Source organism: Lynx canadensis, chromosome A2, assembly GCF_007474595.2.
Source record: "Lynx canadensis isolate LIC74 chromosome A2, mLynCan4.pri.v2, whole genome shotgun sequence".
NCBI classification, from domain to species: domain Eukaryota; kingdom Metazoa; phylum Chordata; class Mammalia; order Carnivora; family Felidae; genus Lynx; species Lynx canadensis.
In genome coordinates, this window is record NC_044304.2 from 139233472 (window position 1) to 139255448 (window position 21977).

The 21977-nt window shown below is 40.8% G+C and overlaps 1 protein-coding gene across 3 annotated transcripts in view; it reads right to left on the reverse strand.

The window, feature by feature from the left end:
• AASS (aminoadipate-semialdehyde synthase) overlaps nt 1-21977 on the reverse strand; it is a 63128-nt gene that overhangs the window by 4720 nt on the left and 36431 nt on the right. For all 3 annotated transcript variants that reach the window (XM_030308313.1, XM_030308314.1, XM_030308315.1), the window contains 9 exons: nt 18815-18874; nt 18584-18651; nt 15813-15934; nt 15502-15628; nt 11367-11477; nt 11167-11275; nt 10133-10273; nt 3785-3952; nt 818-913 (listed from right to left, as the gene is read on the reverse strand). In XM_030308313.1, coding sequence (XP_030164173.1) covers nt 818-913; nt 3785-3952; nt 10133-10273; nt 11167-11275; nt 11367-11477; nt 15502-15628; nt 15813-15934; nt 18584-18651; nt 18815-18874 — 1002 coding nt within the window. The remainder of the gene's footprint in view (nt 1-817; nt 914-3784; nt 3953-10132; nt 10274-11166; nt 11276-11366; nt 11478-15501; nt 15629-15812; nt 15935-18583; nt 18652-18814; nt 18875-21977) is intronic.

Consider the following 21977-nt stretch of genomic DNA (forward strand, 5'->3'; position numbering starts at 1 on the left):
TACTTCTCACAAGTACCAACCCTCCCAATCCAACGGCCTCAGTCTTGGAATTCACTGTGTATATATTTACTCACTCCTGTCCAACACATACATTTATGACAGGTAAGAAAGATTTGGAAGGCTTTCAGATAACATAGAAAACTGAATCTAAAGCAATAGCTAGCAAGAATACCAAAGTTAGCAATACTGATCCTTTTCTCCTTATGATAAATTTCTGGCATTTTCTACTGGAATATGGGCACATTTGTTCAAGTTGGATGACCGACTGGTAACACCTGGCAGTTAGTGGAAACTCTACTTTACATGCAATTCCAAGCCTTCAGAGTCCCTTCCGACCTTGAGACTCTGAGATTTTAATGCAACACAGATTTGGACATAAATTCATAATTGAAAATTCAAATTACTCATGGTTAAAAATGATCAAATGATAGAACTGAGGGGATTTGGGGGTGGGGAGTCTAGTTCTGTGACACCACCAGTAGCTCTCCCAGTTTATCAGTTCCAGGAGGCCCAAGTTTAACTCCTGTCACTGGGTCACCAGTTAGACAAGTGGTAGAGCCCAGAGCCCAAATCCATCTCTTCTCAGGGTGGAAGGAGCAATCAAGTAGTACAAGTGGCTGTAAGAAATAAGCCCAGTGGGTCAGGCCCATGATCTCTCCATTCTTCCATAACAGGGGAAGAAAAGAGGGTCTGGGGGTCATGGTTCATCTTCCTGCACATAAGCCACAGAATGGGTAATTTTGCTGGTCCAAACCAAAGTTCAAATCTGACCATTTCTGAAGAACAGCAAACAGCATATAACTCTGGAGTCACTCACCCAGGTGAGAGGGTTGGCCTCAGGTCGAAGGGCAGGAAATGGATCTCTGTTTATGAGACCCAGTTTTACAAATCCATTCAAAGCTTTGGCATAACCCTATAAAAAGAATTATGAAGTAGTAAATGAAATTTTTCCTTTCAAAGAAAAAAATTAAAAAGCTTTTTTTGAAAAGAGGGATCTGTCTTTGTAATTCATTTAGAAAACAGGCTTAAAGTATTCATCTGAATTGCTCCTATATGGATGCAAACACCTTCAGGTTCAGAGGGGAATCAAGAGTGTCACAGCAATTCTGCTGGTTTACATAACAGACCTTGAAAGACTTTGGTCTTTACTTCTGTTTCTAGGTAACAAGGGAGGGGTATTTTCTGACAGCAGAGGGGCAAATTTCCTCCTGTGTTATGTGCTTTCAGTTCAGCAGAATCGTATTTAATAGAAAGGTTCCCTCTCTTATAATGAAAGAAGGAGCTTGTAAGAATATTATCACCCAAAAGCAGATAATCCATTCTACTGATTAAGAGCCACTATCCTAATGCATATAGGTAGCAGGAAGAGAGGTAAGAAGAGAGGTAGGAATCAGAGAGCTTCTTCTGAAATCACACCAATGTGGGGGAGGGGTGTCAAGAAGGAGCTGAGAAAGATCGCTTGGGAAGGTGACAGCAAGCTGGCTCTGGGAGGACAAGCAGGTAACAGGCAGGTTCAGGAGAGTAGCCAAAGCCTCCCTGTCATACTCAGATGATAGTGTCTCATATCCAATACTGGAAAGAATATTCAGGTTACTGAAGGGCTGCTGGCATTGCCCTGAATGGTGACCCTCATGGATGTGGACACTGCAACATCTTCCATCTTCTGGGGTTCTGTAGGAACAGCCATTATCCATACACATCCTTGAGAGCTTTATTCATTATTAAAAGTCTTACAATTCTCTGTTCCTGGGTCTTCATGTTGCCAAGAGACTATATCTAAATCCATCAGAAAATCCTAATTCCCGGACCCCCCAAAATGTGACCACTCATATTCCTGGAACAAAATAAAGAAAACAGAATCAAGAAATCTGCCAGTACTGAGGATGTTATGACTTCATTTCAGACTAGAGTTTCTGCTGTGCTTACAGGCTTGTGGAACGAACACCCATGGTTCCTAGACCATAGGTTGCTATCAGCCACATCTCATTTGATTCCTGGTCAGTGAGGACATCACATTCAGAGGAGTACAGGCACCTGCCCTCCACGAGCATACAATCTATTTCAGGAGATAAGAAAAATGTACATAAAAACCTAACTAAAAGTGCTGAGACACAAGTGCTCGGTGCCAATAAATGTAAAGGAAGCTCTAACGAGTAAGAAATGCAGTGACTGTCTCTCTTTAAGAATAAACAGGAGTTAGACACGGAGACACGAGGCAAACCAGAAGCCACACTTCATGTGCCAACACTGTGCAAACAACCTCTGCTCTCACGTGAACTTTGTTCACACAGAAATAATACCACCCGTGTTCACCGATTCCTGATGCCTTCCCCATGTGAGGAAGGGGGACAGGAAAAGTCCTGGATGAGGGAGCTGTGATCTTTAATAACATGATTTGGAAAGCATCACTGAGAAAAGTCCTAAAGGAGCTGAAGGAGAGTGTGCAGATCTCTGGGAGAGCAGGTTCTGGGCAAAAGTAACAGCCAGTGAACAGTAAGAGCAAGGAGAAAGTGTGCACAAAAATGGAGGGGTTATCACTAGATGGACGCGTGTGCCTTCCATCTTCCAGAGAAAAGATTAGTGAGTGGTGGATCACACACACAAGACAAATCCCGTCTCTGCCCTCACCAGGAAATCTCACAGGGCACCGAGACCTGGAATCAGATTTCTGATTTTTAGAGAGGTACGTATGTTAGGGATGCTGGTTGGAGTGGGCTGAATAGCGTCTCCCTCACAATTCACATCCACCCAGAACCTCAGAGTATGACCTTTTTGGGATATTTGCAGATATAGTCAAAGATCTCAAGATGAAACCAATCTACATTTAAGGTGGATCCTAAATCCAATGAATGGTGTCCCTACAAGATGAAGAGAGGACACAGTGACACAAACAGGAGCTGATATGAAGACCGAGGCAGAGACTGGACCAAGAATTGCAGGCGGCCACCAGAAGTGAGGAGAGGGGCATGGGACAGTTTCTCCCTCAAAACCTCCAGAAGGTACCAACCCTGCCCACACTTTGATTTCAGGCTTCTGACCTCAAGAAAGGTGAGAGAGTCGATTTCTGTTGTTCTAAGCTACCTGGTTTGTAGCCATTCGTTAAAACAGCCCCAGGAAACTGTTAATACTGATTGTCTTAATCTGGTCATATGTGCCACTACTCTTTTGTTATTAATACATAAGTGTGTGGTGGGCATTTGTGTTTATGATCCCAGAATCTACACGCCATTCTGTGCTAAAAAACATTTCAGATTTGCTTTGCGGAAAGTGACGGTGACTACATCTTCAACGTTAGCGAAGTGAAGCAAAGGCAAAGGCTGATGGGCATATTTTATCCCAGTGACTTCAGGGGCTGAGACAAAAATGGTATTTTTAGCTATGAAGATATGCTTTTTAATTCCTACTGGATTTGAACCAAAAATGCTGGGGATGCTGCCACCACCCTGCCACTGTGTGGAGCCTGGAACTGCGGCCAGCACATACGGGAAGAGCTGAGAGGTGAAGAGAAACCGAGTCCCCATGAGGTCACTGGGCCCCAAATCTTGCTACACCTTAAGGTGACCCTTCACCTGTCCCCCTGCCAAACTCCTCATGAATCAAAAATTCTTTCTTAGCTCAGGCCATTTTGAATTGTCTCCTAAAACATTCAGTCAAAAGAATCCTGAGAAAACAGATTCCAGCCTGGCCTACTGTCTTAATTATTTTGATGACTAAGAAACATTATGTGTACACTTCACTTACCCAAAAACGGGCAACAGGTTTCATCTCCAATAGAGCTGCTTACCTTGTACCTCAGTGTCCCCCGCAGCAGAGTGTGCGCAGATGGGATGCCGTAAATCTCAGCATACTTCGTACTGTCTCTGTTAGGATAGCCTTCCAAATTTAATCCGGGGAAATAATCCATGGGGGTCACTGCATCAAGAAAGGAGATGCCCCCTGCAACATTCACAACCTGAAGAACATTGAAAGGGCATGGATGGGGTTACAATATTGTGCTCCCTGTGGACTCATCTGCATTATTTTCTTAAAAAATAAAATCAAATTTTTAAAAGAAAGCAGTAGAGGGTTTGAAAAAAAAATTTTTTTTAATGAAACTACCATAATTGACATCTCATACCTAAGCTATTGAACTAATATAGTTCAAAAGGCCATTATTCTCCCAAGCTTTAAAATCCAACTTAAGGGGCTCCTGGGTGGCTCAGTCAGTTGAGCGTGGGACTTCGCCTCAGGTCGTGATCTCATCGTTCGTGAGTTTCAGCCCCAAGTCGGGTCCTGGGCTGACAGCTCAGAGCCTGGAGCCTGCTTGGGATTCTGTGTCTCCCTCTCTCTCTACCCCTCCCCCATTCATGTGCGCTCTCACTCTGTCTCTCAAAAATAAATAAACATTTAAAAAAATAAAATGAAATCCGACTTAAATCTGGATAAGATGGCACTGAAGAGCGCCCCATTAGGGTTTCAGTGAGCTGAAAGCAATGGAAATTTTATTTTTCAACGTTTTTTTTTTTTTTTTTTTTTTTTTTTATTTTTGGGACAGAGAGAGACAGAGCATGAACGGGGGAGGGGCAGAGAGAGAGGGAGACACAGAATCGGAAACAGGCTCCAGGCTCCGAGCCATCAGCCCAGAGCCTGATGCGGGGCTCGAACTCACGGACCGCGAGATCGTGACCTGGCTGAAGTCGGACGCTTAACCGACTGCGCCACCCAGGCGCCCCGCAATGGAAATTTTAAAGGGCTGTGCTCCAGCTCGGTGTTACACCTAAGTGATCAATCACTGGGTTCTACTTCTGAAACCAATATACACTTTCTGTTAACTAACCTGACTATCAATAAATAAATTTTAAAAAATAAAAATAAACCAACCATAAAACACAAAAACTAAAAATAAATAAATGGCTATGCTCCAATAACAACAGTGATATTCTCACTTCATTCTTCACTTACATCCCCCTTTGAACGCCGAGCATCGGGCACCAGTCTTGTGCATTTCTGTCACTGCTAGCACTAACGGGGGACCTACCATGTACGTGCTGGGATCCTTGTTGGGATCACTCCTTGTGGAGGGAAGGAGAGTGATGAAGAAGTTGCAATTTCTGTCTCCATTCCCTCGGTTCATGAACAAACATTTACTGAATGGCCACCAAGTGCCAGCAGCGGTGCTAGAACGACCATAAGGAGCTCACAGCCTAGACAAGTCAACCTATGGGTGTGCACTGGGAATGGGGAACAGGAGAGAAGTCCCCTTACAAGAGAGACGACGTGTGAACAGGCAGCGAAACCCATAGAAGTGCCACCCCCTGGTCTTACTGCTGCTGAGAATTAAGTTGATTCCCAAGCTCTTCTGATTTCACTCTAAAATCCTCTTACCCACCCCCTCCCCCATCACACACCCAAAATGCACTTGATGCAGGTTTTTCCCTTTGACTTTGATGAAAGGACTAAAGTTTTCTTTCGGCTTGCGAGGTTTATGATCATCCCTGAGATGATGGAAGACATCCCGGAGTGATCAAACCAGGGCGGGGGGGGGGGGGGGGGCGTTGCTGGCGGAACTGGGTTCATCCCCTTGCACCACTGGAAACGGCTTCCCACCACGGGTCTGCGGCTGCACAAAACCACCCCAAAGAGTCTTCTGCTAAGATTCCTGGAGTTTATTTGTAGATGGGTTCTGCACGTGCCTTGCTCTGAGAGAGAAAACGGAAATGTGTGTGTGGGTAGCCGAAGGCCCAGAAGAAACGGGCGACGCTGACTGGCGTCAGGCCTGGAGGCATCCCTACAGTTAAAAGGCTTGGGTTTGCAGGGCACCAAGCAAGCACCAAGCACCACTAAAATTCCAAGAGTGACAGGCTGAGGGAGGTGAAGAAAGCTTCTCATTTACTTTCCTTAGGAAACTCCTCTGGACAGTAAACATTTCCAGAGGGACCAATTCTGTACCATTCATTGCCTTCAAACAGATTTTTTTTCTATCAGAATTGTAAATTTAAAAGAAATCTAATAAGAAAGCAAACGTTAACCTTTAGGGTCTCCACACACATCTCACTTCTATGACTTACAGCAATTCTAATGCTTTGTTTGCTTGTTTGAAGGTGAGGAAATTGTTTTAAAGAAAAAGACAATAAAAACTACTATACTCCAGCACTTTACTAATCAGAAGTCAGTCAGCTGCTTCATAAGTTTATGAGGACATCCTCGGAAGAAAATAGGGAAATATCAGCTGAATAATAATGATTCATTTAGAGAGATTGAAAACTGCCAAAACTACCTGATCCAAAAAATTCCTGGGTAATCACGTGTCCTGTGATATTCATACAGAGTCGTATGTCTAGTGGCATATCATGGGGTTCATTAATATGCCCTATCCTGTTTAATATTTTATTAATGGCTTGGATAAAGAATGACATATTTATCTATTTGGCAGAGAATATGCATTTTTGCCTGACTCGACAACGCACACACCCAGCACCTACTGCCAACAGAAACAGTGGCTCCTTACCCATGGCTGCCACAGACTGCCCTAAATCCAGCCCTTCCCACACACGCAGCCACACCCACACGTCTCCCAATCACTGACTGACAATAAGCTTGATTGCTAAACTGACTAGACACCTAAACACAGGAACTACACAGACAGTTCATTTATTCAGGACCTGCTTTGTGCTAAGTGCCTTATATACATTACCTTCAATTCATGCAATAATCCATTGTTGAGAGGTGGAAACTGGGACTGAGAGTCAGCCAGAGGCAGTTTGGAGCCCAGGTCTATCTGACTCCAACGTCTATGTTCTTTCTACTACACCACACTGTCCCCTTAATTGAACTTATCTGTAGATCACTATTTTGAGAAGGCTACTGATTGACACGGTGTAACCTTCCACATTATGGCACCAGTGATACACCCGCAAACTGCATTCAGAATGGCTGGAGGCAATGAAGAGCTGTGGCTCTTCCTACAAAGGAGGGCTGGGTGCCGCAGTCCAGGTAGGGGCAAGCAAGCAACGGGAAGAAAGCTACAAAACCTACCTCAGAGCTGAGTTTTCAGAGCAAGCATGATCTGGAGAATATTTGTTTCACTGCGAGTAGTTTAGAAGAGGAGGCTGAAGGAGATGATGCCATATCACCCTCAGGTCCCACCAATGTCCCACCACCCATAGAGAAAACAGAACTAAGAGAAGACACAGCCACTGTCTTCCAGATATGTAGAAGGGAATATTTGTTAGAAATAGGATTAGAAAGGGGCTCCTGAGTGGCTCAGTCAGTTAAGCGTCCAACTTCAGCTCAGGTCATGATCTCATGGTTTGTGGGTTCCAGCCCCATGTCAGGCTCTGTGCTGACAGCTCAGAGCCTGGAGCCTGCTTCGGATTCTGTGTCTCCCTCTCTCTCTTCCCCTCCCCCACTCACACTCTCTCTCTCTAAAAAATAAATAAACCTTAAAAAAAAAAAGAAATAGGATTAGAAGTTAGAAGTTAAGAATGGTGTCAGTGGCTGGAAATTCTGCAAGGATGTGGAACAATGAGGTATGTCCTATTTCATAGGCCACTGCCTGAGTCGCTGGAAAAGTTTAAGGCTTCAACTTTTAAGCAGAAGCCAGAGAGGTCACCTGACCCTCCATTATGATTCCCTGAATTATATAAGGCCTGCTCCGTGGGGGCGGTGAGAGTGGTGGAGGGGATGGAGGGACAAGAATATAAGAGAGGCTTTAAGAAGTTTAACAATCTGGGTTGGGAGACAGACAGATACACTTGAATTACTGAGTGAATAATACAGCATCCGGAAAATTCTTACACAGACAAAGTGTGGGAGTCTGGACAAAAGAAGAGTGAATGGGGGTTGGAGTGGTCAGGAAAAGCTGTCTCCACAAGAGGAAACTTGAGCGGGACCTTGAAAAAAGTATCATTTTTAGCAAAGAAAAGAAAGCCCTCATGTTTTCTCTTGGCTTCCTCCACAGTGTCAGGGAGATGCAAAAGCATTCCTTTTTTACAAAAGAAGTTGAGGATGAAAAGGAAAAACTTCAAATTCAATATGTACAACTTCTGCTGCCTGGAAATAACCTCTTGCTTTTCCTGAGCACCTACCACGATCAATTTCTTTATGCAGCTAACTTTTACGCCTTGCCTGAGAACGTGCGTTAGGCAGATTGCTGTCTCTTTGGCCTCAGTGAGCCCTACTGCAAGTACCCTACACGGCTGCTATGATTCTGCTTAGCTTCAGACAAGCAGCCCAAAGATCGGAGAGATTCGGGGATGGTTCCAGTGCCACCAGCTGGCAAAGGGCAGAGCGAGAGCACAGAGCCAGGCCCACTACCATCAAAGCCCCGGCTCTTTCTCTCACACAGGCTCTGCTCACCCGTCCATGGTCATCATCGTTTCAGTTATATGGCCTCCTGAAAACAAGCATTTGCCCAATGGAAGCAAGAATTTTCCCTGCATCCACATGTTAGTGTAAACCAAACATGGCCTGGTCTCTTTTCCAGGACAGCAGGTGGTGGAAGGAGCCGCTAAATGCGACAGGAGGCAGGCGGAGGCATATAAGGATGTGCTCGGCAGAACAGCAGACTGTCTCGGGCCCGGACCTTCATGATTCTCAGGACTGGAGAGCTAGATGAGACATCAGTAGCCACATTACCGTTAGGAGGCTGATGCCTGATGGACCTTGACAACTGCCTGGACTTTGGTGGCGCTGTGAGGGAAGTCGGCACTTGGACCAGAACACAGGGGTCCTGTTTCATATCCTGAAACACGCGCATGTATCTTTCTAGCATCAAAGTGTCCTGCTTGTTTGGGACTGTTTTCAGTGCAGCTATGATCCTCTGGTCACCAAACCGGCTCTTCTCAAATTCGGCTGCACGTTAGAATCACTTGGGGAGTCTTTGAAGATCCCCAAACCCAGGCAAATCAGCATCTCTAGGGATGCGCCCAGGCATCATTATTTTTCAAACCGCTCTGTTGATTCCAATGCACACCTAAGGCTGCGATGTATACTCTGTACATCATAGGCACAGAGGACAACAACTGATAATAACGTTCACTTTGTGTCTTGAGAAATTCTTTCAATTTACTCCTTTGTACACAAAATATGTTTAAATCAGATACACTGGGGATTCAGAAAACTGCTGCTTGAAGAATCTCTGTAAGACACACAGCTGGTGACATAATTCACCACCCCCTGCAGGGCTGAAGCCAGGGACAAGGAGGTGCCTAGATCACAAAAGTTAAGGAGAAACCCTCAGTCTAGTCACATGTGCTCTTTGCAAGACTCGTTCCTTATAGCTAGGGCATGAACTATGAAGGCAGACAAGTGCAATACGGGCACTGGCTGTGCCCCTTGCGGTCTCTTAGACTGTGGCTGAGTTAGCTATGCTTCTTATGCCACCCACTAGGATGGTCGTAAGAATCAAGTGAGGTTGGCGTTCAGCACAGTTAGGCTGGCGGCATCCCTGCCCGGCTGGCACCTGCTCATCCTTCAAGGCCGAGCACATCTTGTCTTCTCTGCTAACTTTCTTCTCCTCCGTCCTCACCAAGGTCAAATCAACTGCCCTCTCATCTGCACACCCTAGAACTTCTCCCACCGGATCTTAGCCACTTCTCCTACTGTCTGTCTTACCTGCCATGAGGCAATCTGGTAAAAGATCTGGGTTTGACACTGAACTTGGAGAGCTCTTCCATTCTGGCACACAACAGCTGGGAAAGAAAGTTAGTTTCTTTCCCTGACCCACCAAACCCTCCATTCTAGCTGTGAGTCCTCCGAGGTCAAGAACTTCACTCAGTGGGACAACCTTTGGTGCCTTGCACACAGTAGTGACTCAGCACATATTTAGGACTCGGTAAATGTCTTTCCTACTGAAAGAAATCACAAGGTGACCCGTTTTTATACGTGCAGAGAAGTTGAGAAGTGAGTTTTCAAATTGCAGAAACACCTTGCAAGAGGGTGAAGAGGAAAGAATGAGCACAGGCTTCACGGGGAACAGCAAGTAGACCACACTGAGTGGAACAGAAAATACCCACTGGGAAACACTGGTGGAGGAGGGAATGGAGGACGCTCAGCCACTGTCAAAGGGCCTGTATCAGGGAGAAAGACTTTGGACTTCGTGAGACGGTCACTGTAGGTTCATATCTCTAAAGCTTTGCTGATAATCCTTCACCTTTCCGTTCAGCAGGTAGGTGGCGGGCTGCATTATGTTCATCAAAACTCCCACTGGACTCCAGCTGAATCTGTATCTCAGAGGGTTGTCCGAGTGTTCCGGGGCTGGAAGCCCACCACAGTAGGAAATATAAGATTCAATCTGTAAAGTAAGGGAACAATAAATTGAAGAGGATTAATATTAAGTAAGGGAGATTGATGTATCTAAGTAATTAAATGAGCACGATGACAAAAACTGGGCAAATGAGGTAAACTCGCTGGATTTTTTTCTCCTTAAAGTTACAAAGGCTTTCAAAAGCACATTCTTAGAGCCAAACATTGTTTGATCAAGTCAGTTACATTTTATGTATTCATTTTTAAAATCCACTGGAGATTGTGACCAACAGTTTGCTAGTTAAAAATCCAACTATTAGTTCAATTCTGCTTGGTCAGTTCCTCCTGACTTTTGTGTTCAAATGACATATTTGATTATAATTTGATTATATATTTTATAATATACAAGTATAATTAATTAATTAATAATTAATTAATTAGCATTAATATATAATGAATATAAAAGGTAATCTTTATATAATAGATAATTATAACTTGATTCTACATTTGACTACATACATATTAAATATATAACCTAAAGCATTTAATCTGACTCGTCACATTTTCATACCCAATAGTTCCTTCTCATGTGTAAAAGATATTTCATAAACCAAAAGTTTGACAATAATCCAAAGAATTTTTCCCACTTTTAAAAGTCAAACATTATTATAGAATCTCCAAAGTAGTCTAAAACCTTTCATTAAACCAAAATATTATGGTAGCATCTATTTCTCTAAAAATCAGTTGTTTAAGCCTTGAACATTGTTATATCACACAGATATTTCTGAAGTTACAGGATTTTACTTGAAATTTCTAGTCAAAGTATGAGTTAGAATATAATAGCTTCCCTAATCAAAATTACAAAAAGATTATTTCTGTACACAAAAATCGGGACCTTTTAATATTTTTCTAAATGGACCTTTGGGTGTAAACTGGGCTCACCGTGGCTCCCACTTCCTTGGCCTTATCTATGGTTTCCATTGCCAACATATGATCAAGACCAGGGTCCAGTCCCAGTTCGCCAATAACTGTGATGCCAGCGTCTTCCACACTACAACAGGCAGAAAGAGGAGGAAGAAAAAGTTGGATACAAATAAAAACAATGCCATGGAACTACTTTGTTGAAAATGACTAGAACTTACCTCTTTTCTAATTCTTTTAGTTCCGGTGTGATGTAGCTTGCGGTGATCATGTTAACTTTGCTTGTGATGCATGCCTTGGCCACAAGAGGATGCAATGCATAAGGCAACAAGCTTAAAAACAGAGAGAAGCTATCAGAAACTTTCCCAAGCCTACCTTCCAATATGTCTTGAACGGCACTGAAGCTATCACTCTGACTAACTTATTCTCTCCAAGATGACCAGTGACTCCTCAAGAACTACAGAATAAATTCATCCTATTATCCCATTTAAAACCCTCCACAATTGACCCTCACCTAACCTTTCCATTATTCTCCCTCAATCTGCTTCATAAAACAAATACGGTAACCATATATGGTAACCAAAGAAGTTATTGTAATTCTCCACTCACAGTCCGTACTTTTCTAGCCCTGAAACTTTACTCTCACTATACCTTCTACTTGGAATATTACATCCACCCACTCACCTCCATCCAGGCCATACCTTCCGTAAAGAAATGTCTGAAGAGGTATCTTCTTTTTTTTTTTTCAACGTTTATTTATTTTTGGGACAGAGAGAGACAGAGCATGAACGGGGGAGGGGCAGAGAGAGAGGGAGACACAGAATCAGAAACAGGCTCCAGGCTCCGAGCCATCAGCCCAGAGCCTGACGCGGGGCTCGAACTCACGGACCGCGAGATCGTGACCTGGCTGAAGTCGGACGCTTAACCGACTGCGCCACCCAGGCGCCCCCTGAAGAGGTATCTTCTCCAAGAAACTCTCTCAGATTCCCCCAAAGCCAGATCTCCTTCTTCTGCATTCATTCAGCTATTTGTTTTTGTTTTGGGTTTTTTTTTTTGTTTTTTTTTTTTTTTGGTAACATTTAATGGGATTTGTTCCATTCATCTTTATAGTTCTATGATTTTCTGTCTTGGATCCCCTACTAAAAGATAGGGTTGCTTTTCTTTTTCCTCCACATTTCCCAAATGGCCATCAGGTTAGGTTAAACTAAGTCAAAGTGACCCATATGTTACATTACAGAATAGAATCTAGGAAGGTCCAAAGGAGGAAATAAGCTTTAATGGTATTGATTGGTGTAAAGGCTATCAAAATGGCTAGAAGTCTATATGCTAGGCAAAAAATGAAACTGTGCTCAAAACTCAACTTCAGTCAGGTTTTTTAAAAAATTGGCTTTGGTGTTTTAATTTGGCACTGGGACTAGACAATCACAAAAAATAAAATAAATTTCCATAAATGTTAATATAAATGAACATAGTCATATTCTATCCAAAGAATAATAAAACATCCTGTCAACTGCATAATAATAGTCAAGTTCTACTAGCTTATTGCCTATTTGCTGAAGCAATCTACATAGTACAATGAAAATGTAAGTACAAACTTATAAACATTATCACACTACATCACTGTACTTGACAAATTCATCCTGCAAACTTCAGATTTTCTCTATTTTATATAAAACAAAACAATAAACCACCTCTGAGATACTTATGCCTCCTCAGGTTAGTAGAGTATTGCTACTTAGGGGCACCTGTGTGGCTCAGTCGGTTGGGCATCCGACTTCAGCTCAGGTCATGATCTCGCGCTCCATGAGTTCGAGCCCCACGTCGGGCTCTGTGCTGACAGCTCAGAGCCTGGAGCCTGCTTCGGATTCTGTGTCTCCCTCTCTCTGGCCCTCCCCTACTCACACTCCGTCTCACTCTCTCTCTCAAAAAATAAATAAACATTAAAACAAAATTTTAATGAAGTATTGCTACTTAGATTTATGATCATATGGAATACAATTGTGTACCTATTTTGCCAGTATCAATAGGAAAACTCCTAATGTCTTTTGGGTTTTTTAGCTTATTTATTTATTTTGAGAGAGAGAGAGAGAGAGAAAGAGAGAGAATCCCAAGCAGGCTACGCCCTGTCACCACAAATCTCACAAACCATGAGATTATGACCAGAACAGAAATCAAGAGTAGGACACTTAATCAACTGACTCACCCAGGCGCCCCTGTTTTTTGACTTTTTTAATCACAAAGAATTATTGCTAAACACAGTAGCCTCTAAAAGCCCATGAACAAAATAGTTGCAAGACTCTGTTGGAAAAATATTCATAGAAAATGTACAATGACATCATGTTAAAAATTAAGTAGGGATTTTTTCCCCACATTCCCCACATTAAAGCTTTTCTTGATAAAAACTTTATCAAGATCTAATAACATTTTTAAACTCTGGCATAATCTGCACTAACCGAATAATATGCTGAGAACTAGAATGCCAGGACTTTGATTAATGGTACCTGTTTTAGACAAAGGATTTGCATTCATAACTCACTGAGTATGTAATATAGTACCTACTCAAAGGGACATAACTCTTCAGTTATTTGAGTTGACTCAAACCCAATTAATCCAAATAGTTGGAAATGCCACTTATTAAAACATACACAAAATACAAATGGAATTTTCAAAGTAATTTATGAAACTCAATTACTACTTTGCATTAAATCATTAAAAACTAGAATTGCAAAATTAAAACCATGAGGATTTGACATACTATTATGAATTTTTTTGTGAAACATATTCTTTGTTCATTTTATTTTGGTGACCACTGTGTTTTCATCAAAACACTCCTTCTCCAACTTAAAAAAAATTTAAATTATTTAAAGAACGGTACAGGATGTTCAACAACATTAACACTATTCAGCATGGAAACTCAACCAACTGAGAAAAACTAAATATAAAACAGATTTTGTTAATGCTAAATCTTATTCAAGGCCATCAGTTTGCTAAATTTTAAAATTTGCAACACATTAATAGATTATTATCTTGTCATATTTTGCTTCAGATTTAATTCCAAGTGTGTCTTATATGTTGTCTTTCTTTAAGAAAAAAAATGTTTTATTTAGGTACCTATGTGTGGTAAAACAGATTTCTTTGTTTTATTCAGGACATTAGAACATTCCATTATGAATCATAATCACATCACTGACAGTCAAGGTCCATGGTCATTGGTGAATATTTGCTGAATAAAAATTATTGCACATTAAATTTGTATAAATAGAATAATATTTAAGTGCCTAAAGTGAGACTTTAACTTAAATACATCAAGAGATAATGCACACGTTCCCACACAGAATTACCTCTCATTGTGTTTTTGCAGCCCCTTTTTTCTTTAAAGTAGAACATCACAGAACTTCCTCCAAAGATATCACTTTAATCTAATCTAACTATGAAAATGACTTAATTATGGATAAGCAGGTAATTTTCTTCCGTCCATCTTGGAAAAATCATATTCTAAGAATAAATGCTTATTCTCATCACTTTGGTATTTCAAAACTAGGTTTAATTATAGAGTGACTCTCATGTAGCTCTGTACCTAGAAGTTAGATCTGCATTTTTATCAGTAATAAAAGCTATATTTCAAGATCTGTTCCTATGATAAGACTAAAAATGGTCATAAGGCTAGAGAACCTACTTATGTTCACTTAAACTTTATAAGTTCAAAGGATAAAATGGCCACCAAAATAAATGAAACATGAAGACCTCTGACCCAGCAGCTCCACTTTTAGATAGATTTCCAATAGAAATGTATACATATGGCAATCAAAAGACAAATACTGAAATGTTCACAGCAACACAATTCATAATAGCCAAATTCCAGAAGCAATCTAAACACCCATCAACAGTCAAATGGATAATAATGGTATATTCACACAATGGAATGTTACATAGCAATGAAAATGAATAAACTATAATTATAAGCAACAACACAAACAACTCTCACAATCACAGTGTTAAAGAAAGAAGGCAGCCACAAATGAGGACAGACTGAGTGATTCCAACTATACAAAGTTGAAAGCTAGCAAGAACTAATGTACATGAGAAGCCATGATAGTGCTTACCCTTGGGGGATAGGGCTAATAATGGAAAGGGACACATGGGTGGCTTCTGGGGTACTGTTGCTCTGTGCTTGGATGTTAATGATGGTTACAAAGTGTGTTCACTGTGAAAATTCATTGAACTATACACTTATGATTTGGTCATATCTGGGTACACACTTCATTTGAAAGTTTACTTAGAGCAGAGAAAGAGAAAATAAGAAAAAAGAGAAATAACAACAAAATATATGGCCATCTTCTCTACCTAGATACTAACCTGATGACAAGGTCCTGTTTTGCCACCAAGGAGCTCAATTTCTCTTCTTGTTTACTAATGTCCATGCTAACAGGATTAATATTATATTTCTTGCCTAACTGTTCAGTTTGGTTCTTCATATCAGAGCCTATTTCAAGAATATAAAAGTCCAACTTTAGATTTCCTTTCACTAATCAGAGAGTAAAACACATTTTAACAGCTCCAAAAAGAATTTCTCAAAGTTTAGAAACAAGATGGTCATCTGAAATTCAGAGTAAGCACGTTTTGAAATCAGTTTTTCGTCTTCTGCTCTAAAACTTAGGGCTATTTACCTACTGTTATTTGTATACTGTCATCTCTTGACAGATATTCCAGTACAGGCTCAGATACATAACCAGATCCAAGAACCAAGACCTTTTTCTTGGTGCCCATTGAAAGTGATTGAGCAAGCTCCCTATAAATAAAAGAGGGGAGGAAGAGAAAATTTTAACAACAAAAGAAATTTAAATAACAAAATCTTTCTGTCCCCAAAACAAACCAAATCTTAGACTGTGAAATGATAATTTTTCCCACATTTCTTACAACAAGAACCTCAAAAGGAGTTCCTTATACCAACATTTTCCATTAATTATTTTAGATTTTGTGTGATGAACAACAGACCCTGACCTCTCTGAAGTGACTGTCCATGAACTTTCACGAATTCCCAACCACTACTGAGGTGCGATTCTGGACCACTGCCTGGCTTACTCACAACTGAGTAACCTGGTTTCACACTTTATCCTTCCAGGGGACATGATTTAAAACCATGCCAGGGGCTTTACATCAGAAACCCTATTTCCTCCTCACAACAATCTGAGGAGACAACAATCTGAGAAGGAGATTATTATTAGCCATATTAGGCATTGCTTGTCATTTATCATTAGGGTCGCTTGAAAACAATTAAAACCATAGTTTTGAAATCACAAATGCCATGGGTTAAATGTAAAAACCTAAGATGAGTTACGAGGCAGGATTTTAACGCCTGAACAGTTTATTCTGTTGGAATTTGTCCCTTCCTGTCAGATTAACTCTCTGTCTTTCCTACAAATGATGACCTCCAAGACCGTGACTGTCTTGTTCATCTTTATAAACCCAGTAATGCTCAACAAATTTTGTCTTAAATATGGAAGATATTCATTAAAACTCTGTTGAGTCAAACTCCCAGATACCAGTGTAAGACCATGGAAATGGCTTTGTGCCAGAGATGTAAGCAGAAGGCTCTGCTGTTGGCATCTTTTAGGTCAAGCTGTCTCTCAAACTTTAACCTTTCCGTTAATTATAAGTGAATACAAATAAATGTATCTTTTAATGCTTATTGATTCATTTTGAGAGAGGGAGTGTGTACGTGTATGCACGAGCAGGTTGCAGGGAGGAGGGGAAGAGAGAGAGGGAGAGAGAGAGAATCCCAAGCAGGCTCTCTGTTGCCAGTGCTAAGCCTGATGCGGGGCTTGATCCCATGAACTGTGAGACCACGACCTGAGCCAAAATCAAGAGTTAGACAGACACTTAACCAACTGAACCACTCAGGCACTCCATGAATACAAATAAATTTAAATACAAAATGTCCCTGCCACTCTTCACCCCAACACTCATGTTACTGATGAGGTGATTCTACTTTAACCTCTGTCCCCATCCATTTCAACCCCTAGAAGGGAACTAGTAATTTGGTTATTGTATATCCTTTCTAACAACACTTTCTATAGTCTATGTAAATAAATTACACTTTTGATGCCTAAAAATAAAATGTTCAAAATACATTTTTTAAAACTTGTTCCTACATTTTAATACTGTCCACCCCATGGGCAACCTCAAAGACTCCAGGTTAATAGTCATGGTGCTAAGTGATGAAGAGAACATTCGAATAAGGAAGATATTTAAGATAACTTAAATTTCCTTTCAAAATACAATCTTCATTATCAGTTTCCTGACAGAATATTCCATTAGGAAGGAGGGCAGGAAGTCCTAGCAGACTTGCTGCTACAAGAACAGTGTAACAGTGAAAACATCATTGTGACTGGTCATGTTAGACATGTTATTAGGATTAGCAATATAAGAGATCATCAGCAGATAAGAATCAAAAAATACAGAGAGTTATGAAAAACTAACACATGTGAAGTTTCCTCTCTAAGAAACTCTCCCATGGGCCTATAGTGCCAGCCACTTAAAAAAAATCACTCTTGCTATCTTATGCCAGAATATTTCATTGACACATAAAAAGTAACTATTAGAAAACTAACACAGATGGACAAGCACAGGAGTAGTATACTTGATCCTAGCAGATCTCTTTATTTCTTATAGATAGAAGAACTGAGAAAGAAGCTAAGGCAGTTTGTTTCTTTTTAATTTTTCCACTCTGGTCTCTCCTGAGAATTCAGTGCATGGGTTATTTTGTTAGATGTGAATAGACCAGTGGAGCAGATATAAACACAAATCAAGTGCAATCAGCTGAAGAGGACCAGAACATTCCAAAGAAATGTCAACGTTTTCAAATTCTGAAGAGTAAAATCAATTAAAGAAACAAGGGCCTTAGCTGAGTACTTTTCTAAGAGGACTATTCTCTTGGGTAGATTTACCACATTACTGTTTGGCATCTTCCTCCTAAGAAGAATCCCCAGGGAAAACTGACCTCTCACCATTTTCTTTCTTCACTACTTCTGTTAATTTCTAAATAAGAGCCCACTTATCTAAACATCATACTAAACGAAACAGAGTCCAAATCCTCAACTAGAAACCAGACTGAAAATACCACAAAAAAGGTTAGTGTGCTTATGTTCTTTGAGAAAACACCTGAGACATAACACTATGCAAAATTCTAGGGAAAGAACAAGATGCTACCCAAAGGAGAACTTTTTGGACTTTACTCGCTTACATACAAGTCAACGCAGGAGATTAGAAAACCAAAATGATGTTCAGAGGAAAATAATTCCCACTGGTTTCAGCTAGTCACTTAGTTTGGATTTCCTATACTTAAAGACATTTTCAAAATTGTATAAGCCTAGTATCGTGAACTCACATAGAAACATTTAAAAATACTCAACAAATCCAAGATAAGAATAATGCTTACCTGTTCTCTCGGAGTTTCTGGATATATTTATATTTATCAGGCAATGTACCGTTGGATGTAATCACTGCCTAAATGTGTATGACACAAGACATTTCTTTAGTGTCCATATTTTAGACCCACAAACATGGGCTTATGACTGACAGAGAACAAAGATGGAGAGAGTACGGAAGAGAGGGAGAGAGGAAGGTAGTGGAAAAAATACATTCATGGAAAGAAACTATTATAACTTACGTCCCGCACCACTGGAGAAAAATTCTGACTTTCAAGAGGCTGTGTTGCATCTGATAATATCTGAAAGAAAAATGAGATGGGTAAGAGATAAATGACATTGCAAAGAAGGATTCTTGGTGTTTGTTTACATATTAAAATATTAGTCAAAGGAAAAAATAAGTTAGAAAAGTTTTCTAAGGAGCACTGAATATAAATAATTGGTAATAGAGATCTACAGGCAATGGATTGTGCCCCCCAAGAACATACTATTTCAGTACAAGTTCCAATTTTAAAACTAAAATTTGATTATAATCATCTTTGCTTGTGGAAAACACAAAGTAGTTTATCCTTCCCCTCCAGTTAGATGTGTCATATTGAACATGCTACAAACATCACCACAAGCCGTGCAGCCATTGTCCCCACTCAGAAGGCCTGTATCCTATCCCAAAGGATAGGACATTGTTCTATCAGAAGAGAGAATGGGTCTTCCAGACAAAAAGTCCCCAACCCTGCAATAGGGAGTCTACCTCACACCAAGATTAGTTCTATGTATAAGCACATCAGAATTTCAAAAGTGTCAGGGAAAATGGCTTGACCAAGTAGACCTCAAAAAGTCACCCAGTCTTCCCATTAATCTCACAAGAATGAGTCAGATGGCCAACAACAAAAGCCACATCTCTCATATTAACACCCCAGCATCCTTCTAATCCTCCTCCTTTCTTCCAAGATATCCAACTCCTGAGTAGACTGCCAAGGGGTAGAGGTCATATAAGTTAGTTTTATTGCTTCTGATGGCCAGGGCCGTAGGATCAGTGAGACAACCATTCCCTCCTTATCCTTTTAGGTTAAAGTCTAGAGCACTCACCCGGCTAAGAAAAGACAAAAATGTACCTACCAGATACTGGCAGAAGAATATTTGTTTACTGTATTAAAATAAATATCAAAACTACTTTCATGTATCTAAAACATATGACACTTAGGCTATCCCTGGGATACAGGCATTAAAAAAAAAAAGATATATATATCTGTAAGGCAGGGCACCTTTGGGGAAGCTCATGGAATTGGGATACCTGCAGTCCTCCCACTGCTTCTTCTGCCCAGGCACCTATGGAGCACTCCCCGTCAGGCTGACTGCTCCACCTACCAGCCCTGCCTGCAGGCCAGGAGCCATTAGTAAATAAGACGAGATTTGAATTTCACTTGGCATATGGCTAAACCACTGAACTCTTTAGTATCTTCATTTTCTCTACTGTTTATCTCTAACTCTACAGCCTTACTTAGGCCTTACTGAGACCATGGGAACTACCTCCCACCTCTCGCCTTCCATTTACCTTCACTCTAAAACAAAAATGTGACCATTTCTTCTGTGTCTATTTGAAATCATTTACTAGCTTTTCGATACCCTCAGGATAAAGTCTCTAGCTCCCTATATGGCTTCCAAGACTCTCCTATAGTCTGCCTCTCCGACCTCAATTCTCCCTTTTGTCTCATACTCAAAACTCAAGTCCTATTAACAGTGTGGAGCTGCTTATCTACATCAGCTTTCCCATGCCTCTCTACCAGGTGGATGTCTCACATGCTATTCTTCTACATGGAATTCTTACTCTTCGTCCTCCAAGATATAGCTGAAGAACTGCCTCCTCTGTGAAGCCTTAATCAAAATCTGCCCCGAAGCACACCTTGAAGGTAAGAACTGCACTTTGGCATCTTGCCTGTGTAATACAATGGTAAATATTCAATAAATATATTAGTGGATACATGCAATAATCATATGGATTTTTTCCAAGAAAATGAACTAAGTGTCTTGAGTCCACCTACAGAAGGGCAAACCTAAAAGACAACAAAAGGCTGCTTGCTGAATTATTATATTAACTGCCTTCCTTGCTAGAATTCAATCATGACAGAACTACAAGCACAAGGGTCCTAAAGCATATGGTATGCCTTGTCACTTTTACATATGCCACCTTTGAGAGCTCATCACTCTCTCCTAAATTAATTTCAAGCTATTTATCCTGGTGTTAAGACCCTTTGCAATATGGAACCAACATACTCCTTTTACTTTGTCAGACTTGACAGCTCACAGAAACCCTCTGTCAAATTAACTCCCACCTTTGCTCTCCTGTCTCCATCAGATAGTATGCCTCCCATTCCCATGCAAACGAGCAGATCCTATACATCTACCAAGAGCCAGCTCAAATGTCACCTCTTTCATAAAACCTTTCTTGCTTTACCCAACAGGACAGAGCTTCACCCTCCACAACTCCATTAACATTTTTCTAATGATTGTCATATTCCACTTTATGGCAGCGTTGCGCACTTATCTCATTCCCTTCCTGGACCTCATCTTACTATAGGTCAGAAGGTATATTTTCATTTTCTTCAACCATATGTGTGCCTTGTTCCAGCAGACAATAACTATCTAATTAATTCAAGCGAAACAAACTTTTCTATTGGCTCAAAATGATAGCCTGTGCCCCACAATGCCACAGGGTCTGAATCTTATGTCAAAAAGGAAAATACAGCTCCAATACAGTTATCAGATGAGAACAGAGACAAAATACTTAATTTTTTAGTGGTAAGCAGATACACACAAATCAAGACTACAATAAATAGCCATACATTTTCACAAATGTCCACTGCTTATATGTAATGCTGAGATAGATGCCCCTAAGAGAATCCCACCACACTGTCTGGAAGACTATTGTGATCTATAAAAGGAAAAATATGTGACAATTTAGAGAAGCCGGCTTAGTCATAGGCAATATCACCTGCCTCAGTCTGACCAAAACTCTCCAACACCTCACTGTCAGATATTTTTAACTTTGTCACGTTGCCTAAGAGACTATCAAACTGCTGATTTAGTAAGCAAAAACATATCATCGTTTTTTTTTTTTTTTAATTTTTTTTTCAACGTTTATTTATTTTTGGGACAGAGAGAGACAGAGCATGAACGGGGGAGGGGCAGAGAGAGAGGGAGACACAGAATCGGAAACAGGCTCCAGGCTCCGAGCCATCAGCCCAGAGCCTGACGCGGGGCTCGAACTCAGGACCGCGAGATCGTGACCTGGCTGAAGTCGGACGCTTAACCGACTGCGCCACCCAGGCGCCCCCATATCATCGTTTTAAATGGACATTTCCCTTCTATTTTTTTTCATAATACAATGCCTTTATTTTTTATTTATTT